The sequence below is a fragment of the Nymphalis io genome, chromosome 13, assembly GCF_905147045.1.
Source record: "Nymphalis io chromosome 13, ilAglIoxx1.1, whole genome shotgun sequence".
Classification (NCBI taxonomy): domain Eukaryota; kingdom Metazoa; phylum Arthropoda; class Insecta; order Lepidoptera; family Nymphalidae; genus Nymphalis; species Nymphalis io.
In genome coordinates this window covers 27,694-46,873 of record NC_065900.1, presented here as the reverse complement: position 1 = coordinate 46,873, position 19,180 = coordinate 27,694, and the positions used below count along the sequence as shown (strand labels likewise).

The 19,180-nt window shown below is 40.1% G+C and overlaps 1 protein-coding gene and 1 long non-coding RNA gene across 3 annotated transcripts in view; one reads left to right on the top strand and one right to left on the bottom strand.

Annotated features, from left to right (window-relative positions):
- LOC126773051 (collagen alpha chain CG42342) overlaps window positions 1-15,306 on the top strand; it is a 201,846-nt gene extending 186,540 nt beyond the window's left edge. The window contains exons 2-23 of the mRNA XM_050493684.1: window positions 280-350; window positions 494-529; window positions 905-940; window positions 1,618-1,653; window positions 2,017-2,088; window positions 2,231-2,299; window positions 3,211-3,390; window positions 3,982-4,087; window positions 5,660-5,757; window positions 5,859-5,993; window positions 7,692-7,721; window positions 7,892-7,939; window positions 9,907-10,011; window positions 10,213-10,257; window positions 10,366-10,428; window positions 12,518-12,544; window positions 12,693-12,746; window positions 12,831-12,857; window positions 12,931-12,966; window positions 13,297-13,431; window positions 13,827-14,026; window positions 15,218-15,306. Coding sequence (XP_050349641.1) covers window positions 280-350; window positions 494-529; window positions 905-940; window positions 1,618-1,653; window positions 2,017-2,088; window positions 2,231-2,299; window positions 3,211-3,390; window positions 3,982-4,087; window positions 5,660-5,757; window positions 5,859-5,993; window positions 7,692-7,721; window positions 7,892-7,939; window positions 9,907-10,011; window positions 10,213-10,257; window positions 10,366-10,428; window positions 12,518-12,544; window positions 12,693-12,746; window positions 12,831-12,857; window positions 12,931-12,966; window positions 13,297-13,431; window positions 13,827-14,009 — 1,592 coding nt within the window. The 3' untranslated portion in view covers window positions 14,010-14,026; window positions 15,218-15,306. The remainder of the gene's footprint in view (window positions 1-279; window positions 351-493; window positions 530-904; window positions 941-1,617; window positions 1,654-2,016; window positions 2,089-2,230; window positions 2,300-3,210; window positions 3,391-3,981; window positions 4,088-5,659; window positions 5,758-5,858; window positions 5,994-7,691; window positions 7,722-7,891; window positions 7,940-9,906; window positions 10,012-10,212; window positions 10,258-10,365; window positions 10,429-12,517; window positions 12,545-12,692; window positions 12,747-12,830; window positions 12,858-12,930; window positions 12,967-13,296; window positions 13,432-13,826; window positions 14,027-15,217) is intronic.
- On the bottom strand, window positions 7,612-13,942 carry LOC126773089 (uncharacterized). Of its 2 annotated transcripts, none has more exons than XR_007669710.1 (3): window positions 13,626-13,942; window positions 10,703-12,562; window positions 7,612-7,706 (listed from the first exon to the last, which is right to left on the bottom strand). It is a non-coding gene; the product is annotated as an uncharacterized LOC126773089 (long non-coding RNA). The 2 variants fall into 2 exon arrangements; XR_007669711.1 differs by lacking the exon at window positions 7,612-7,706 and adding an exon at window positions 10,328-10,458 and having other exon boundaries at window positions 13,626-13,941.
- Window positions 15,307-19,180: the final 3,874 nt, after the last annotated feature.

Genomic DNA, 19,180 nt, shown 5'->3' with positions numbered 1-19,180 from the left:
CAGGGTTTGTCAGAAGTATGGATGACAATTCGGCTATTTGTTCGAGCTGGCAGAGAGGTGCTTGTGCCGAGGCGTCCCGCTTGAAGCGCCTCTCGACGCTGACGTCACGACAGCGTCACGTCATCGAGAGCCCACTTTACCAGCGGCCCAACAGTCTCGCGACCCGCAATCGAGTGCCACACGACTATAGCTTCATATTAAATATATATATTTTTAATATTAATATTGTACCTTGCGTTTGTTTCGTCAACTCTAATATAGATATATTACGTTTTTCAGGTCCTCCGGGCCCTCCCGGCAAGCGCGGTAAGAAAGGCAAGAAAGGAGATTCGGGCGAACCAGGACCTCCGGTACGTATCGAAGTTCTTGTCGTAATATATTATAATTTTCTGTTTCGTAATTGTTATTAATAAGAAATATGATATTTTTTGTATTTATTTTGTCCCTGTGGCTTATTTCTTTTTTATTTTATTTTATTTACATTTATTTACAGGGTTTGATGGGAGCTCCTGGGAAGAATGGATTCCCGGTATTTGTTTTATTTTTTCAACCTCAACTTAAGTTTTTCCTATATTCCTTTCATATATACTTCCTGATATTTCGGAATATATATAATTTTCACACTATATTTTAACCAATCTTAGATCTTTATTTTGTCTATGTTTTTCAAAATTGAGGTAATTTTCTCTTTTATATTTTGACTAAATTAATTTCGTACTGAATCTCCATTCTAACGTAGACACTGTCTAAGATTAATCTTCTGCAACGACTCTATACGCTGATACTCGTACGGACAACGTGCTAGGCAGCAAAACAAAAACACAAAATAAATAATTGTATATTAGGTTTAGCGTTGAATGTCAGTGAACTTCGGATACCTCAACGATACGGATTGACGTTTCAGGGAAGCAAGGGCGAGAAAGGCGAACGCGGTTTTATGGTAAGCGCCGGTCACTGACTGGACCCCGTAGTGCGCCTCACTGTTCCCACTAACCGCTGCAACGGCAACTTACTCCTGCCTTGAAAACCAATGTTTGAAAATAATAATACGAAAAGTTTGTTAAAAATATTCGTAATGTACCGCGAAGCACGTTGATGTAAATACAATATTCCGAACGAACGGAGAGGGCAGTAGTAACGAGCTTGTCAGGTTAATAGCTGTCTGTAGCGTAGAGCCCCCGGGCGGCGGGCACTAGTCGAGAAGTATTTGTACGGGACAAAACCGACGTATGACATCGTGCGGTACATTAATGGTGTTTTGTAATTTCACGTGAATTCACACTTTATTTTTCGTGATGTTCTCTTTACCTGATACTAATGTACTTAAATAACATTTTTTTATTGAAAATTTAAAGTATGAACGCGTGTTTCCTTAGAACTCCTTCCCCAGCTTTATGGTAGTGTATTAGTTTAATTAAACTAATATAGTAGCTTGTGAAAAGTCTGTCTTCCGATAGCTCGCTAAATCTCAACTCTTTGCCTTCATACTGTAACTTTAACGTTACTAACCTTATTTAATTACTTGGCTTTAAGTGACTTCCGGTGTGTTTCTTTATAATACTAATATACCTTTGAATTGATTCTTCACATGATATAAAGTCAAATGTTATTTTCCAGGGTCCTATTGGTCTGGACGGTCCTAAAGGAGATCCTGTAAGTTAAATTTAATTTAAAATAATAAACAATTTAATTTTCAAATAGTTCCTTAAAACCACTTAACTATAATCATGAAAAACAAATCAAAAATTACAAACTCAATTCACGTGTATAATACTTAGTCCGATAATGTTCTTTTGATTTCATAGAAATATGCTTTTATCTGTTTTCCACAATATATAAACCACAAATAAAAACTTGTTATTCGATGCTAAAGAACTTAAAGTAACTTAACTCACGAGATGTATGCTGATTGCCGGCTGATTGCTGATTCTCAATAACACACTTTGACTGTTTTGCTTAGTATTTACAAACTTGAAAGTTAAAATTAAATATTTACTAAGTTATTGTACAACTCAGGGTCGACCCGGTGACAAGGGGCAGAAGGGAGAACACGGCAACCCCGGGTTTGACGTCTTCGCTGCTGTCAAGGTAATAAATAACACACAGTTTATAGAACGCAACATTACAAGTAGTTATTATATTACAATTCGATGAAATCAGCTACAATAATACAAAATGAAAATGGAATCGGTAGTTGGCAACAAAATGTTTGATGTTCCTGCGATTGCAGGGCGTCAAACGGTCGGTGGACAACTTTAAGATGCACCCTTACACCACCGCGGAGATCATAGCCGTGAAGGTACCGTGACGCATCCTCGTAGTCGCGACTTGGGCTTTTATGAAATGTACTGTTTGGTTCTGTTCGAGAGAGCGGCGGATCGTGTGCGGCTTTAATATGACGATTATTTTGCGCTTATTTTACGAAACATTACGTTCACCTGAATTATTTAATTCATTTCATTGTAGATAGATTTTTGTACTTTTATATCTTAATGTTTAGATTTTATTTTTTGTTTTTGATGTCACTCGGACCTGCGGCAGTGGGTCGTTAATTAAACCATAAGTTACCTCTCCCGCGTCCGAATGTCGTCAGCTTGTCTGGTGTGCGCATGTACTGATGCGGTGTATCCGTAGGGCCTGCAGGCGGCCGGTCACAACATCTCCGCGCAATCCATCATTCAGCTTAAGGTGAGTCGCCGCCTTGTCGCTCGACACGCTCTTCATTCACCACTTCCTCCATTTCAACTATATCCACTCCGCTCTCTACTTCACACCTAGTCCAGTAGGGAAAAGACTTAACGAATCTAACTTATTCTATCAGATTCAGGAAGTTTGAAAACATTTTAATTGCGTGTTTTGTCCTGTCAATGAGAAAAACATTAAACATATTCGTTACTGATAAAATAACAAAATATGTGTTTTTTCCTGAACTACCCATTTGCCATGATGATAAATAATACGAGTATTTATAATGCGTCCACTAATTGCTTGCATGCGCTGTCTACGGTTTAGTGTTTCTTTTATGAGTGTTTCTGTTGTGTTTTTACATTCTTTGCATGAGATCAAAACGTTATAACATATTATACATATCTCTACTTTAAAAATATTTGTTCAGTAACGAAAAACTCGTGAGGAGTAAAATATGTCAGTGCTTTTAAAAAAATTAAAAAGCCATAAACCATCGTATAATCAAGTGATATATATATACAGGGAGAGCCTGGAGAACCAGGTCCTCCAGGGTCACCGGGCCCCCCTGGGAATGAAGGGATAGCCGGTGCAGAGGGAAGAGTGGGGCCTCCTGGTACACCAGGTCCAGCTGGAGCCGTAGGACCACCCGGCCCTATAGGGCCTATAGGCCCCGTTGGACCACCGGGCCCTATTGGACACAAGGTATGCGATAGTTTTGTTAATACGTTTACCAGTTATGGTGAGCGAGAAGATGACTACTTTGGTTTATGATTTTCTCATGTTTGATATCACTAAGGATGAAAGTTCTGTCATATATCGCATATGAATCGGATTTTTTTCCAACTGTGACCATACGTCGGCGCTGAGTTTTCAGGCTACGGCGCTTTAAATTTGTAAAAAGTAGGTCTAATTAACTCGTGTCGATGATGATTATATCGATATCGATCGTTAGTATGTGACATCACTGTTGAACAAATAAATATAATAACTATAAACTGTAGTTAAATGTACGAGTAAGTACTAGCAGTATTTTCCTGTTGAATAGCAATCACGATTCTCCCGGCCTGTGAAAGACCGACCAAAAAAGCCGATAATGTTATAATAATATAAATAAAAACCGTATAGAAATATTAAACACATATAGTATGTGTGAGACATAGATAATAATAAATAGTTGATTTGCGATAACTCGCACATAACCCTGTACATATATAAACATAACTATTTTAGTAATCACAATTGTATCGAGCAACAAGGATTCGACTGACAACTTTTCACTTTCTTACATTCCAGGGCGACAAAGGCGACAAGGGCGAGAGAGGTTTCACGACGACGCTGAAGGGCGACGCGTTCCCGACCGGCATCATCGAGGGACCGCCCGGACCGCCCGGCCCGCCCGGTAACGCATCGCATTATTAACTCTTAGACCTATCACCGCACACGCGACGCTACCTACACAGCGCTATACAAGTATCAGGACACTGCTTCGATCAGTATGATTCATGTCGGCAGCGTAGCGTTCCGTGGCGGGCAACCGTCTGTCGGCAGTTAAGCAATGGCATGTTTGGTGTACGCTTAGCGGCTACGGTGCTGGGTGCTTTCCCGACAGACGTAACGCTAATCCGACTAATGCAGTAGATTTATCGAATTGTTCATTTGGTTGATATTGACCCTGCACAAGCTTACCTAGATTTTTTATTTAATTTTGTAACGAAGTGGCTTACGTAACAGTTTTTTTGTGTTTTTATGAATTAGCTAACATTTTTAACTAGATATGGCAAGGTACACCTGTTGATCACCTACTAATTCGTCTACAATTAAGTCTAAACTCAGAGTATAAACTTGAAGAAACCGATCGAGAGCTCAACCTTCCGTGTCGTCTTCAGCTCGTTTTGCAATATATATATATATAAAATCATACAAAGGACAAAAACGCTAGTAAATGACATAGTGTTATATTAAACTTAATTGCGTCCGGAGAAGGTTCCGCAAAAAGAGGCGAGTAGACAGCATTCTCAGTGACGTCAGACAGATCAGTGATGGGTGCAAGTCATGTAAGCTATGCCGGTGTGTTGAAGGCACGGAGGGCGCGCGAGGGGAGCGCGGCGCGGCGGGCGCGCCCGGCCCGCCCGGCGAGCGCGGCGCGCGCGGCAAGCGCGGCAAGAGGGTAACGTCCCGCATCCCTCCTCGCCTGCGCCTCGCTCTCTACTCGCCACTTCCTCTCTCAACTTTTCGCTCCTTCTCCTCGACTCGAGCGGCCACACCGCTACTACAACTTACTGTTTTAGTTTTTCTGTAGTTTCTGTCAAAATGCCTTGAACTTACCGTTCCATACGATCACTGTGTTAAACATGTTTCCAACGTTACTGATAAAAAAAACCTATACACGTTGGAAAGTGTCAAACAAAGCATTTGTCTAATATTTGTAACTGTAGAGTTTCTCATGAAACCATTTCAATGTTCTCTATTCTATATTCGACGACGATTCGACTTCTTCATTGGTTTTCTATTAGCATGACACACAGCACGTCGTAGGCACGATCGCATGACGCATGATGCATGAGCCACGCCTTCCACTGCTTACGGTTGTGTTACGCGTAGATTGTGATGGTACAAGTGACGACTAACTATAGCTTCTCGGGGTGGCTTTTAATAAGCGGCGCGCGAGCAAGGCGTCTGCATCGGGCCTTGAGAACGACCAGCGCCGCTAATACGAAGGTAATTTGTACCGCTTACATTTTTTTTAGTTTTTGAATTGTAGAACATTAGTAGTATTCTCATCCACCCCATACATAAGCGCTGAAAATGTATACTCTTATGTTGTTCACTTAGTAATCATTTGGAAATACCAAATTATTGTCTAATGCTAAGTTTATCTTTGAAAAAATCAAAAATACATATGATAACCCTAATAAACATATATTTATACAGTTAATCGAAAATAAACTTACTTATTTATTTAATGTTTAAGGTACATCAGGAAAGGAGGGCGCGGCGGGTCCGCGGGGCCCACCCGGCCTAGACGGCCGACCTGGCGACCCAGGCGTACCCGGCCCACCCGGGAAACCGGTATGTCTCATAACTATATATTATAACTAGGTATAAATTCTCGAATTGAAATTATCATTTGCAAATCGTACAATGGTCGCTGTGATAACTGAAACGTACAGGGCGAGATGGGACCCAAGGGCGAGAAGGGTGACTACGGAGACATGGGCTCCCCGGGCATGCTGGGCGCGCCCGGCCTGCCCGGCCCGCCGGGGTACCCCGGTCTCAAGGGCGAGAAGGGCGACAAGGGGGACTCTGTGAGTACACTCTCTTAATTCCCAATCATCCGCAGTAAAGTTAATAACTCTGTCCTAAGCAAAAAATACTCAGAACAATATATTTTTCCCAAAATGCCAAATCCAAGACATCATTGAATTTGGAAGCACTTTTTAAGCGATATTTCGAATTTGGGACGATCATCAGGTTTGAAAACAAAGGCCGGTCCCTTTGTTTTCAAACCTCGTTTCTACCGCGCTTGACTCTGTACTGGTTGATCATATTTAGATGAAACTTGTTTTTTACATCTATACTAATATTACCTATATCTATTATTACTTCTATACTAATATTATAAAGCGGTAAGATTGTATGTATGATTGTAATGGATAAACTCAAAAACTACTAAACAGCTTTTCACCATCAGCGAGTAACATAGGTTATATGTATTCTATTTTCAAAAAATTACATATCCCTAAGAAAATTACTATAATGTAACCCAAGAGTAACAAAAAATTCGTATACAAGTCATTATATAGCGTGCGCTGCGAAAACTAATGATGATATCTAAAATATTGTCTTACATGCTGATAGTATTCGTCCCTCGGGGACACAAAATACTCCGCGAGGCTTTATGACTAACTATAATATTTAACTTCAAAACGTTCTAAAAAATACAACGATCGCGGCGCCTCTCGAGCTTAGAACAAATTAGTCTCTCACATTATATATTTAATTTAAATTAATATCTTAAAAGTTGTCGCAAAAAATTAAAATTCTCGCGCAAGTAAAATAATTATGATGGTGATCGACGGTGCGATAACGACGTAGTCGGCGCAAAAATATCGTATGTACCGTGTTTACTTGCTGGTGTGGCTCGCAGACTTCTTGTACCGGGGTGGGTACCATCCACTCGTCACACATTATACTGTCAAACAGCATCGCAGCAGCAGCATCTTTATATTATTGTGTTCCGGTTTAAAAGTAGTTATTTACCTACATTCGTTTTCGTGAAGTTAGTTAATGATACTGGTGGTAGAGCTTTGTGCAAGCTCGTCTGGGTAGGTACCACCCACTCATCAGATATTCTACCGCAAAACAGCAGTACTTGTTATTGTTGTGTTCCGGTTTGAAGGGTGAGTGAGCCAGTGTAATTACAGGCACAAGGGACATAAAATCTTAGTTCCCAAGGTTGGTGGCGCATTGGCTATATAAGCGATGGTTGACATTACTTACAATGCCAATGTCTAAGAGCGTTTGGTGACCACTTACCATCAGGTGGCCCATATGCTCGTCCGCCTTCCTATTCTATAAAAAAAAGAATGAGTCATTAAGATTAAAATATATTTTTTATGTTTGGTTTTTCAGTTACTTTACTCGTCGGTTTAATTTTTGCTTATAAATCGTCATTTTACGCGTAGTCAGAAACTCAAAAATTACTCACCGTCTCAGACTTAAGTATGTACTCGTAATTAACTGTATAATACGTACAATTAAGACTGTCTAATATGCAATGTATGGATATCAATGAATACTTAAACCACGCTTTTTTATGGTCTTTATAATCTAGAACGGACAAATATAAAAAATATTTATTTATTCATAACTTTTTTACAATGGATTGATATTAGTTTAGTTAATTATTTCACACGATGGCTTGTCAAATCTTTCCTAACGTGTCGCTTTCTTATGTTTCTTGTTTCCGGCGCGTTGTCTGCGGCTTCGGCGGCGGCTCTCAGCAGAAGTACCGGAAACTGAGACGCAGGCAGGTAACTATCCTCTCCGACACACACACAGATACAGACACACACATACACACACACACGACAAAAATAAAAATAAATCACGATAAAACATACGTACTTATATACAAAGGATACGCATGATATTATTTTATATACTATTTATTTAGAACTGTTAATCTTTATACCCACTGTTGAACTTGCAGGGAGATGGTACCGGATACGAGCTCTATGGACATGAGATCGTAAGTACTACTTAATATTATAATTTACAAATTGCAACTGCAATATCTGTATAATTAGGGATTCATTATTCCGCATAATGTTGTTTTCCTAATATACTTCGGCATTACACAGTCTTATTTATTGCCTCTACTGGTGACAGGAGGGCTGGTACATTTTTTGCCCAGAGAATCGAAATTGCGATTCAAACTGGAAATGCTACTAGCATTCTTGCCACAATTCCACGCGGTCACGATTTGTACAGTAACTATTTCTTTATTTTTCTTTTGCATAATGTTATTAGGCATATTGGCTAATAGCTTAAAAGTATTTAGGCATAAAAACCAATAGGAATAATGGATAACTTAAGGTAAGGCGGCGGTGGCCCTTGGCCCACCCCTAAGTCGCCAATGTGTTTTACATACACATAACAAATTTACAAAACTTACGTTTTCTCTAAGTGCATTTGGTACACGATAGTGATTCTGCATATGTTTTGATAATATTTCATGTTGATGTTTTAGGACCTAGGTCAACCATTATGCGAATTTGTTATGCCTATAAGAATTATATTTTAATAACGTTATGTGTAAATAAATGTATGCTTTAGGATGTTATACTTAAACATTATTATGTTTAGAGAAACTATGGAAAAAAAAATTATGCGTATCTTGTTATGCGAGAGTATTGTTATTATATGCGTAAATATAATTAGAATAAACATAGTATGCCACGTTATATTATGTCCTAAAAATGTATGCAAATCGAGAGGGAACCATATAATTATTATTTAAGAACCATTGATACAGTATACGAGTAAATCGAGATTAATAACCGTTAATTTTTCTTAATTTTTACAAGATTTTATTTAATTTCGCGTGTTAAACATCTTTACGTTGAATTAAATAAAAACAGTTCAGCGATTGAGTTAAAAAGCACACTATTAATCACCAGCGTCAATTGTGTCATTATTTCGTAGTTTATTTATAAATTGAATGAAATTATATTTTTAATAATATAATTTAAAATAAATTAATGTTTTTTTGTTTATGTTTATATGGTTGTACAGTATCTAATGGTTATTGCCAATTGTGTGAAAGCTTGTAGCGCACTACCAATAACTTACAATATAGATGGCGTGCGAGTCGTATAGATTTTTACAATAATTCATAATCCGATGGGACAGTAAATCCGACACGTAGGAAAAAATTCAACGCAGCACCAACGGCTCCACGTAGCTACAGTGCGAGCCATGGGCTGTAGTAGTCGTGACTTGGACAAAACTGCCAATGTCCAAACTCCGAACTTCTTCTGAAAGTTTCTTACCTTCAACCACTCAAGCCACTAAGCTAACGAGACAGTCACAATTAAGACAGCCATTGTACGCATCAACCATGTTAAATATAAAGTGATTATTTTGATGACGGTAAGTTATCAATCGGAAGAATATTCGGTAACCTGTTACCATAAAGGAAAAACTGTTTAATAAATTCAAATTTCCTTTTAAAATTTTAGAAAATAACTAGAAATAATAATGCTTTACTTCGTATAAGGGCGTGTTAGCCTTAAACGAACGACACCCTTGACGATATATAATCTGTGTTATTATATAGAGATTGAACGAAAAAAATCTGAATAAAATGAAATCTAATACAATCTGACACGTTATAATAGCGTCGATTGCATCGTTGAGAAGTGGTGTGTACCGGCAGAAGTGACCGCCGCCGTGGTGGCGCTCGTCTGTTACCGACTAAAAGTACAATCAAAACCACTTGTTCTGTCCTGTCCTGCCTGTTCTGTTTATTTTGTGTTTATCAGACCAACGTGGATGTGTTTTGTTTAACATGTTGCCCATTTCAAGATGTAAATTATCCTCTAGTACCTAATATGTGTGACCAGACATAATGTGACACACACATATATTGGGACCAGAACGGGTACCTACTTGATTTTATAGTGACAAGATGTTAATCATGTCGTATGTGTACAGATGATGGGTCCGCCGGGTGCGCCGGGGCCGACGGGGCCACCCGGCGTGGCCGGTCCGCCCGGCATCAAGGGAGACAAGGGCGAGCCCGGTACGCGCGGCAAAACGGTACGTACTCGCTACACTACCGCCCGAGACGAAGGCTCCTTGAACGTACCGAACGTAAATATAACATTATAGAATATAATCGTACTCACACACACACGTTACTAGCGAGTAAAACTTGTATTTCTAATTAAGCATTATTTTGTAGCAAGAATTATAAATATATCGTTACCACTTTTAATTGAAACATTATTCCAATTTCAGGGTGAAAGAGGAGAGAAGGGTGACCCCGGCCCAATGGGTCTACCGGTAATACACTTACAACTTATTTTTGCTTAATAAAAAAACTTTATTTATCAATCTATAATCACAAAATTCAAAAATTGTTTGTATTCCTACATTGAATGTTTTGTTCAGGGCCCAGTAGGCCTGCCGGGAGAGGCGGGCGAGCCTGGCCGACTAGGCGACGTCGGACCTAGAGTGAGTATGCCGACAATCCGATTCTTTGACCTAGCCGACATGCGTAAATAAAGTCTTACTAATTTGAATAGAAACTAGAATAAAATGAATGAACTTAAAATATAATTCGTACCAATGTATGTAAAACAAAACGTAAAGATCACACGTCCGCCTCAGAGCGACCCCTCACTCCCCACACGGACACACTAACAGACTAACAGCCCGTAGCGTACCGTAGAGTGGAGCTCGTCCACTTAGTCTATCTCGGCATGTCGTGAGTGGCACTAACACTAACCCGTGGTGTGGGCGCAGGAGAACCGCTGGCCGCCGGACTTCGCCTTCACGTAGGAGCGAGCGTCGCCGCCGCGCGCCGCACGTCCACTGCCTGTAAATTGTAATATTTGTACGTAATTAGGCTAAGTCTAAGATTTAAGACGTTACCAAATTTAGACGTAAGTGTTGAAATCTGTATAAAGATGATATTTTTCATAATCTTAGGTTGTAATTGTAAACGAATCGACGTCGAAGGCAGTCCCGACGGTCGGTTACCGCGCCGACGACGAGTAGGTACTCCTTCGACGTTCGACGCGTTCGACGCGGTGTATCGTTGCTCGCTGTCGGTCTACTTGGCCAGCGACACTTGTATAATACCTTCGCCGATAATAACTTAAGGATTTTCTGTAACATTTTTCATTCCGTGTAGTATTTCGTTCGTGATGTAAAGTACTCATATTGCGTGTATAATATATCATTACATGTAGTTAGAAATAAGTTGTAAAATGTTCATCGATCAGAGTAACTATTTTGATTCAAATAAGTATATATTTGTATATTAGAGTATGATCTCAGGAGAGGAGAGGAGACGACGTCCTCTTCGCACTGTGACGGTGTCGGGGAGTGTCGGGGAGTGCAGTGCTCGCTCTAGTGTGCCACGCACACAAGCGAACGCGTCGTGTACGCGTACTCCCGCCTCTGTAGACAACTATAAATGTTTCAGTATTTATCGATATCGCCCAATTCTTAGACTAAGTCCTATATTATCGTCCTATGATTATTATCGTCATTTCTATTCGTGTGTAATCTATAATTAAGATGTAATTCGGCGTCAGCGCACACAGCTTATGCATTGTGAATCTTAAATTTGTACGAATAAATTGTTAATGGTAATCGATCGATGAAGATATTGAGGCATTATATTTTAAAGTTGTATAATATAAGGCACGACCATATTGTATAACGCGAGGCTGCAGTGCGCTGGCGAGCGCGCCCCGCGTCGCCTGAGTCCCGAGTGCTCCGTCCGCACTAATAACCTTCATACTTAGACGTCGTTTCGGACGTATTCGCTTTTACCCTCGTCTATGTATCGTCATGTTCTATCGCTAATGTATTTTAAATGTCGTCTTTTATAATTGTTCTAAATCGAATGTACAAAATGTAACGATTTTTAGGCTAAGTGTTTTGCGGAAACAGATTAAGATTCGAGCCTAATTACCCGTCGGCTCGCGGCGAGCCGAGCCGAGGATGTGTCGCCACTCGCCGCGCCGCCGGTCCGATAGTCCTTCCGTCGTCGTATCGTTATGTGTTACGTTTAGTGTACGTACTATGAATTTACCTAATTAAGGATTTAGTTTTTTTATGAAAATTTAAAGTTGTCATTTGTACCATACTCACGAGAGCATAAAATATTGTTGTTCACAAATTATTTTCAAGGAAAATAAATAAATATTTGCATGCCGTGCATATTCTGGTCTTTCTTTTATCTTCGCATTTCTTCACGTTTTTCCCGCAACAGTTATGCTGTCGATATTCTACATTGACAAAGAGGCGTCTGTGCAATCGCGCACAGGCAACTGACGCAGCAGTCAGGCTGGTGCATGTATTGACTAAATTATAAGTCCTTCGACTCTCATCTTCTGAACATATAAATCTGTGTCAAATTTTGCATTTCACTTCTGACGCATGGACGACTCTAAAGTTGCATCACTTGATTACAAATAAGGCAAGTAAGATTACCACTACTATTTATACAATATAATGTGCAGTCCGTATGTGTAGCATGTCCGCCCCCCGCGAGAGCGCTATGTGATCTGACCTGTCTGTTGTTCCGCAGGGGCCGCCCGGACTCGACGGCATGAAAGTAAGTAGAGACCGGGACCTACAGATATTAATACAAGTAAAAATAAAAGAATTTTAACAGACAGCAATTTTTTTATAAAAAAAAATATAAGAAATATATTAGTAACATATCATTTACAACTCGTGTATGTGTGCGTATATGTGTGCAGGGCGCACAGGGCGAGCCGGGCAGCAAGGGCGAGCGCGGTGACCCCGGACTACCCGTATGTCTTTTTCTTCAACGAAATACTGTATTATTTTGTAACTGTTGCTTAAACTGAAAGTAATATTGCTTTGCGACATTTCAGGGAACCGACGGGATTCCCGGCCAGGAGGTAAGTTGAGCCGTTGGGTATCGGAATCGCAATTAAGTAATAATAAAAATTAACATCCGCTTTCGCTCAATAGGGACCTAAGGGAGACAAAGGATACAAGGGAGAGCCGGTAAGTGACGTTTGAACGTTTACCACTATACCGTCACCCCCGCTCACCCGCCACTAACTTTCTGTTCATAACCCATCCTGCATGTTTTATAACTAACAATAGTACACGAGCACACACAGTATTTATATATTATATATACCCGAGGCTAACATGTGCATTCAGCGTGTGTTTTACCTCTCAATTTACCTATGAATGGCATATTTTATCCCACAGAAGTTATAAAGCGATTGGCGACTCTAACCTTATCGTGCGTAAAAATAAATTTACACATCGTAAGGTGTGCGTCGTACACGTGCAAGTATCGCACTCATAGCTCGTCGCTATGTTCAGGGTCCGGCCGGAAAGCGCGGACGCAAGGGCGACAAAGGCGACCGCGGCGAGCAAGGCGTGCCCGGCCTCGACGCGCCCTGCCCGCTTGGACCCGACGGCCTCCCGCTGCCCGGCTGCGGCTGGCGACCCTCTAAGGTACCGCGGCTTACGCCTTGTCATTAAATGTACGGGCTTGGGTAACAACATTTACTTATCACGGTAAAAGGAATAACTGTAGATGCATGTTCTCCAGTAACCATTAATAACTTTGTATTAAACCCAAAAATTATATTAAAAATTATATTAATATAACGGGTAGATCTAATGATAGTTGTATAATAATCACTAACTGCTTCTTACTCCGCCACCTACTTCGGCCTTCGCGAAGTGAACTCATGAAAATATTTAGTGTTCAATTTAACATCGAGAACAGAGCTAAACCTCAGAGTTCACTCGCGAAGAACTGGTTGATCCCGTGACCATTCGGGTCACGAAGGAGGAGCAAAGGAGCGCGCAGAGGGAGTAGCGGGAAGTAGTTGTCGGTGTGGCAGGAGGCGGCTCGCGAGGATCGGCCGGGCGGCGCACGATCCGACGAGGAGGGCGAGACGGAGGCGGAGGGCGAAGGCGAGGCGGACGAGGCGGGCGAGTACGACGCGCGCGACGACGAGCTCGACGCGCCTCGCGACTACGACGACTACACCGACAACGCACACCACGAGCCGCATCGCGACTAGCGCGGCGACTAGCGCAGGTGCGGACTGCGAGCGGCCGCTGTGCGCGCTGAGATCACACTGACTATACCCAGACACGACTCACGATCAGCCAGTCTTTTAAAATCAAAAATTATTAAATTCATATTTTAAATTTTCATATGAAGACACTTTTCCTGTAGTACGAAGTTACGAAATGAGGTTACAACCCTTGGCTTACTGACTCGTCCCGGACAGTTATATATTTAAACAAAACATATTTCTTTATTATTTATGTAATTGGACATTATAATGGTTTTTGATAAATACTTATAAGTACTATATTTCCTGTTATAGACACAATAACACAAAAGTGTATGTAGGAACCTTACACCGAGAATGTGTGGGGCGTCACGCGCACAAATTCTTTGCTCATACACACACTCGCTCACTTATGTACCTATGTACATATACCTATTCGCCATCTCATGTATTTCACAAGTCACAGTCGGCGTTGCAAATTTCCTCATTGGGAAGGAAGAGTATCTCGACAATTAAGTTTATTTACATTTTTAAGGAAATCTTTCAATTTGGCGTCGATTAGTTGCACTCGCATAGTAAGTATTAATTGTGCTAAAATGTACACAATATACGTTTGATAAATGTTATTCAGTGTTGATGGAATTTTATTGTTAACCATTATTTTATTATTATGTAGCGGAAGTGACGTCATCTGATACTAACACGAATTGTATGTCGGCTTGCTAATAACTAATAATATATATTAATTATTACTAAAACTTTTGTAGCTAGTTTTGACCTAAATTGTATTAATTGGCATTATCAAAGCTTAGTTAAAGTTTAACGCACAGTATCAACCTAATTAGTGAAATAGACGTGTCTCTTACAATAATACAGATTGTTGTAATTATTAGCATCACTACCTGTGCATTCTGGAACAACAATTGTAATTTGACTACCAAATGAACCCTCAGCGGTCAAAATATTATTACTATTATATATTTTAAGTTTGCGACGTAATTCAGACGATTCGTTCAAGTTCACACCATTCGCTCGATAAATAACGCTACTGACGCCGGATTATATACTAATAATTACTATTTATATAGCTAATGGTTCAAACTAAATGTATCACATATTAGGTGCCATCACCGATCTGCTGCGCGCTTTCTACCTGCGCTAACAACGCATCAACTAAGTCCCTATCTAATGAATGTGTCACGTGCCAGGAGGCCATGCTGGCGTGGCTGCGGCGGCGCCTGGAGCTCGACGCGGTGGACAACGACCTGCGGCCCGACGCACGCCCCCCCGCGCCCCTGCGCATACCCTGACACTGAAAACGCCACATATCGTTCTAATAACAAATCTAACTGAAATCTACAGCTTATATCCGTTATCCTTATAGTTATAAATAGAAGACTTGGAGTCAATAACACATCATTAAATTGTATTTCTTCTTATTTTTGTCAAAAATAAAAAAAAACTGTTAATACGATAATAATTACTTTTATATCACACTTGACACACACATACATGTACAAAGAAATTTATTTTAGCAATTATTATTACACCAACTATTTTTGGCCTATGGGGCAACCATACCGATACCAGTGCATCATGAGTAACACGTGGGTCACGTGTAGATACATTTATAATTAAGTCATTTACATTTTACCTATTAAATCGCCCGGCTAACGCTTATGCGATTGTGTTACCAGCATTTGCTTTAAAACCATATCCAAATATGTATGATTATTGTTCATCGGAAATATTAGCGCGCTACACATCGCGAAAAAGTTGTAACAGGAAAACGACATTAATAATATGAAGATTATCGATGACCTCGAGCCGTCGCTGCCGGCGCCGCACGAGCTGAGTGAATGTTACATGTGAATAAATACCTACGACGACTGCTAAATATTTTTATACATCCCGTTTAAGGGTCCGTTCACACAGACCGGCTCGGAGAGGAGAGCAGATTTTTATCACGTTGGAAACAGTGTTTTGAGTGATTGTAGTAAAGTTTATTTTTGCATTTGCACCTTTTTTGTCATTAAAAATGCCTGAACGCGCTTCGTGTGAAGTAATAAAAGGAGCCGACCGGCTCCGCTTGCGTGCTCTTTCTCGCTCGCACCCGCTTTCAGATCTCTTCCAGCCGGTCGATGTGAAATAGTTGGCGGCTCCGCTCCGGCCAATTCCAAGCGTATACGACCCGGTCTGTGTGAAAAGAAAAAAGCAGGCCGATGCTCTCCGAGCCGGTCTGTGTGAACGGACCCTAACGAGCTTTTGGTCATCTTCTCCTGTTAGTTGCGTGTTTTGTAACTGAATTCAAGCGGGTTCCACTAAACCGATTCGGCTTATGTTGTGCACACTTCGTGTCCTGGAAACAGAACAATCTATGCAGGTATATTATAGTACTGAATTTTATTCGGTTTCATAAAGGGAATAAATAAAAGCTTATTTTTATATGTTCAATGGGTAATTATAAACTTACTTAACGTTAGAAATCCGTGTGAAAAGGTTTTACTGAAGTGAAAGTCTCAATTTCTAGATCTATAATTCATTTTTAGTTTTGGTATTGTCTATCATTCTCGCTCTCTATGGCTAATTAAGTTATATTATTTATTGTGAAGTGACTAGTTGCAGACAATAATACATAGTACCTCCTTAAAGCGTTAATCCTGGCGCGTTCTACGGCAGAGTAGGATGTCACGTGATGAGGCAAAGTTGTAATGAATTTTATTGTTGAGGACCTTCTAACGTAACGTTATCAATTATTTGTTAAAAAATATTGTAAATAACATTTGTGTAATTATAGAATTGAAATAATTTATAAACTTGTAAGTATAATAAGTAAATTAGAAGTTTAACTGTACATACTATTTACTTATATAAAAGTAGGCGTTTAACAGTAGGTATCATTTAAACGGCTTCTTTCAACGTTGTACAACGTGTGAATAGTTAATACGTGCACATCGATTATTCTCTGTCATTCATATGTAATTTGGCATTGGACAGAAGAAGACAAAGTAGTTATTGTATGTTACTATACACCGCTGTACAATGTTTATTACAAATCGTAAGTTCGTTAATGTATTGTATCTTCGTTACCGTCATCGGTATGATTTATATTTTTTATAATCGTGAAGATTATTTTTGAAATATTCCATAAATAAATAGACCGAGTCCTTTTTGAACACAGTTGTTCATCAAGCATAAATTAAATGCCAACACACATAAACGAATGTCGGATAAAATACTATCAAATATTATAATTTATATAATTTAAAGATCCAAGACCAAATCGAATAAAAATAAAAATAAATTGATTTGATTTAGAGTTTGGGCTCTCGACTTGACTATGGAATTCTGTAAAAGGTAATCACAATTATATGTATAATAACAATAATATTAATACAATAATACTTTTTTATTTGTAAATATTAAACTTTATTAGTTGTAATAAAGCTTAAGTAGTTATTCATGTATGTTAAAAATAAATATAAGATTTCCATTTTTAAAAATTTGTTTTTTTTTTATTTAATCGATCTTTAAGCAGTTTGTAATTTGATAGCTTGAAGAGTGTAATCTGATTAATGATTAACGATTACGATTAACGAAAGTTTCTTTTAATTAATCTGTAATCATAATCAAGTATAGTCCCCATCAATAAATATTGCACACCAACCTCGATTCAAGTCCAAATTTAATTTTGTATATAGAGTTGTAAAACCCCCATTTTTTTAATAATTTCAAGTTGTACCATGGCGTCTTTAGTGTATTGCTCTGTTCTGGTTATCGACAACGAACCCTGCGTTGTTGGTAACCAGAACATATCACGAATTACAACAAATTTGTTAAAAGACCCCCCAATTCAAACACCATTTCATTCAGACACGAAATTCCAGTTGACTCAAAATTGACGAAAACCCAGTTTACGATTTTATATGTCACCACAAGGAGAGGTTTACAGAATTTTCCGTGGACACGCTCACTGTGTTGCAATTGCCAACATATCATCCGGATTTTAATCCAATTGAAACTATATGGTCTCAACCGAAAGGCTATGTAGCCGTTAGAAATGTGGATATGAATTTAACTACAGTAAAAATCATTAACTGAAAAAGTAATCAAATCGGGGCTTAAGATTGGAAAAAGGTTTTCAATCACGCGATCAAATGTAACAATGAATATCGAATAAATCAACACGATTTAGACAAGTACACTGTTAGACTAGTGATAAATACAGCTGATAGTCACAATTACATTGATTAGTGAAATAAAAGAAGTAAAATGAATTGAGAATTCAAATGATTATGGTAATATATATTTATGGTGGGAGGATGTTAAACATCCGCCTGGCTTGTTACCACCGTACGCATGGTGAAAAACTCGTGAAGTGGCTTGCAGCCGCGTTTCGAGGTCAGCCTGCGTACAGCCAGAGCCCGAGCGAGTATTGCCGCGATGGGTGTTGGTCCGATGGAGACGGCTGTTGAACCAATGCCGGGGGAAACTGTATTGACCTGCCGGACAGGGAGACCCGAAGAAACGGCTGTTCCGCTGGCCGCCCGTGGCATAGTACAGGGGCCCGAGCGTGCCTAACCAGCTCGTGAGGCTGCCCCACCAGGCCACGCATAATCTCGGGGTGGACCGTCGTGCCGGTTGGTGACCGGTAGGTGGGGTCCCGGCGGCCACTTCCGGGGGGGTTCGGGGGCCCTTCCGTCCGGCGGGTCAGTGTATTTTTCCTTTTGGCAACCACTTGGGGAAACACGCCTCCACACTTTGCCCATCCCTATCGTGGCAATACATCGTTCGCTTCACGTCTCTTTCCCATTTTATTTTTTCCAAATGGCGCAACAAAACAGAAATAACGGTCGTACAGCGGTGCACACCCCCACCATACCCTCGCTGTTTGAGGTCGAGTTCTCTAACATCCGAGGACTCCACACTAACCTCAACGCTGTCCATCACCATCTCGAGACAGCACGGCCAGCAATGTTGTTTCTCACGGAGACACAAATACTCTACTGGACCTTCTGCTGACTTCTCACCCGGTGGAATATCAGGTTGTGGTTCAGGCTCCTCTTGGCTCTTCGGATCACAGCCTTATATCTACCAGAGTGCCACAGGCCAAGCTGCCGCCACTAGCGGTATGCAACCGTCGCGTTTGGCACTATAAGTCGGCGGATTGGGAC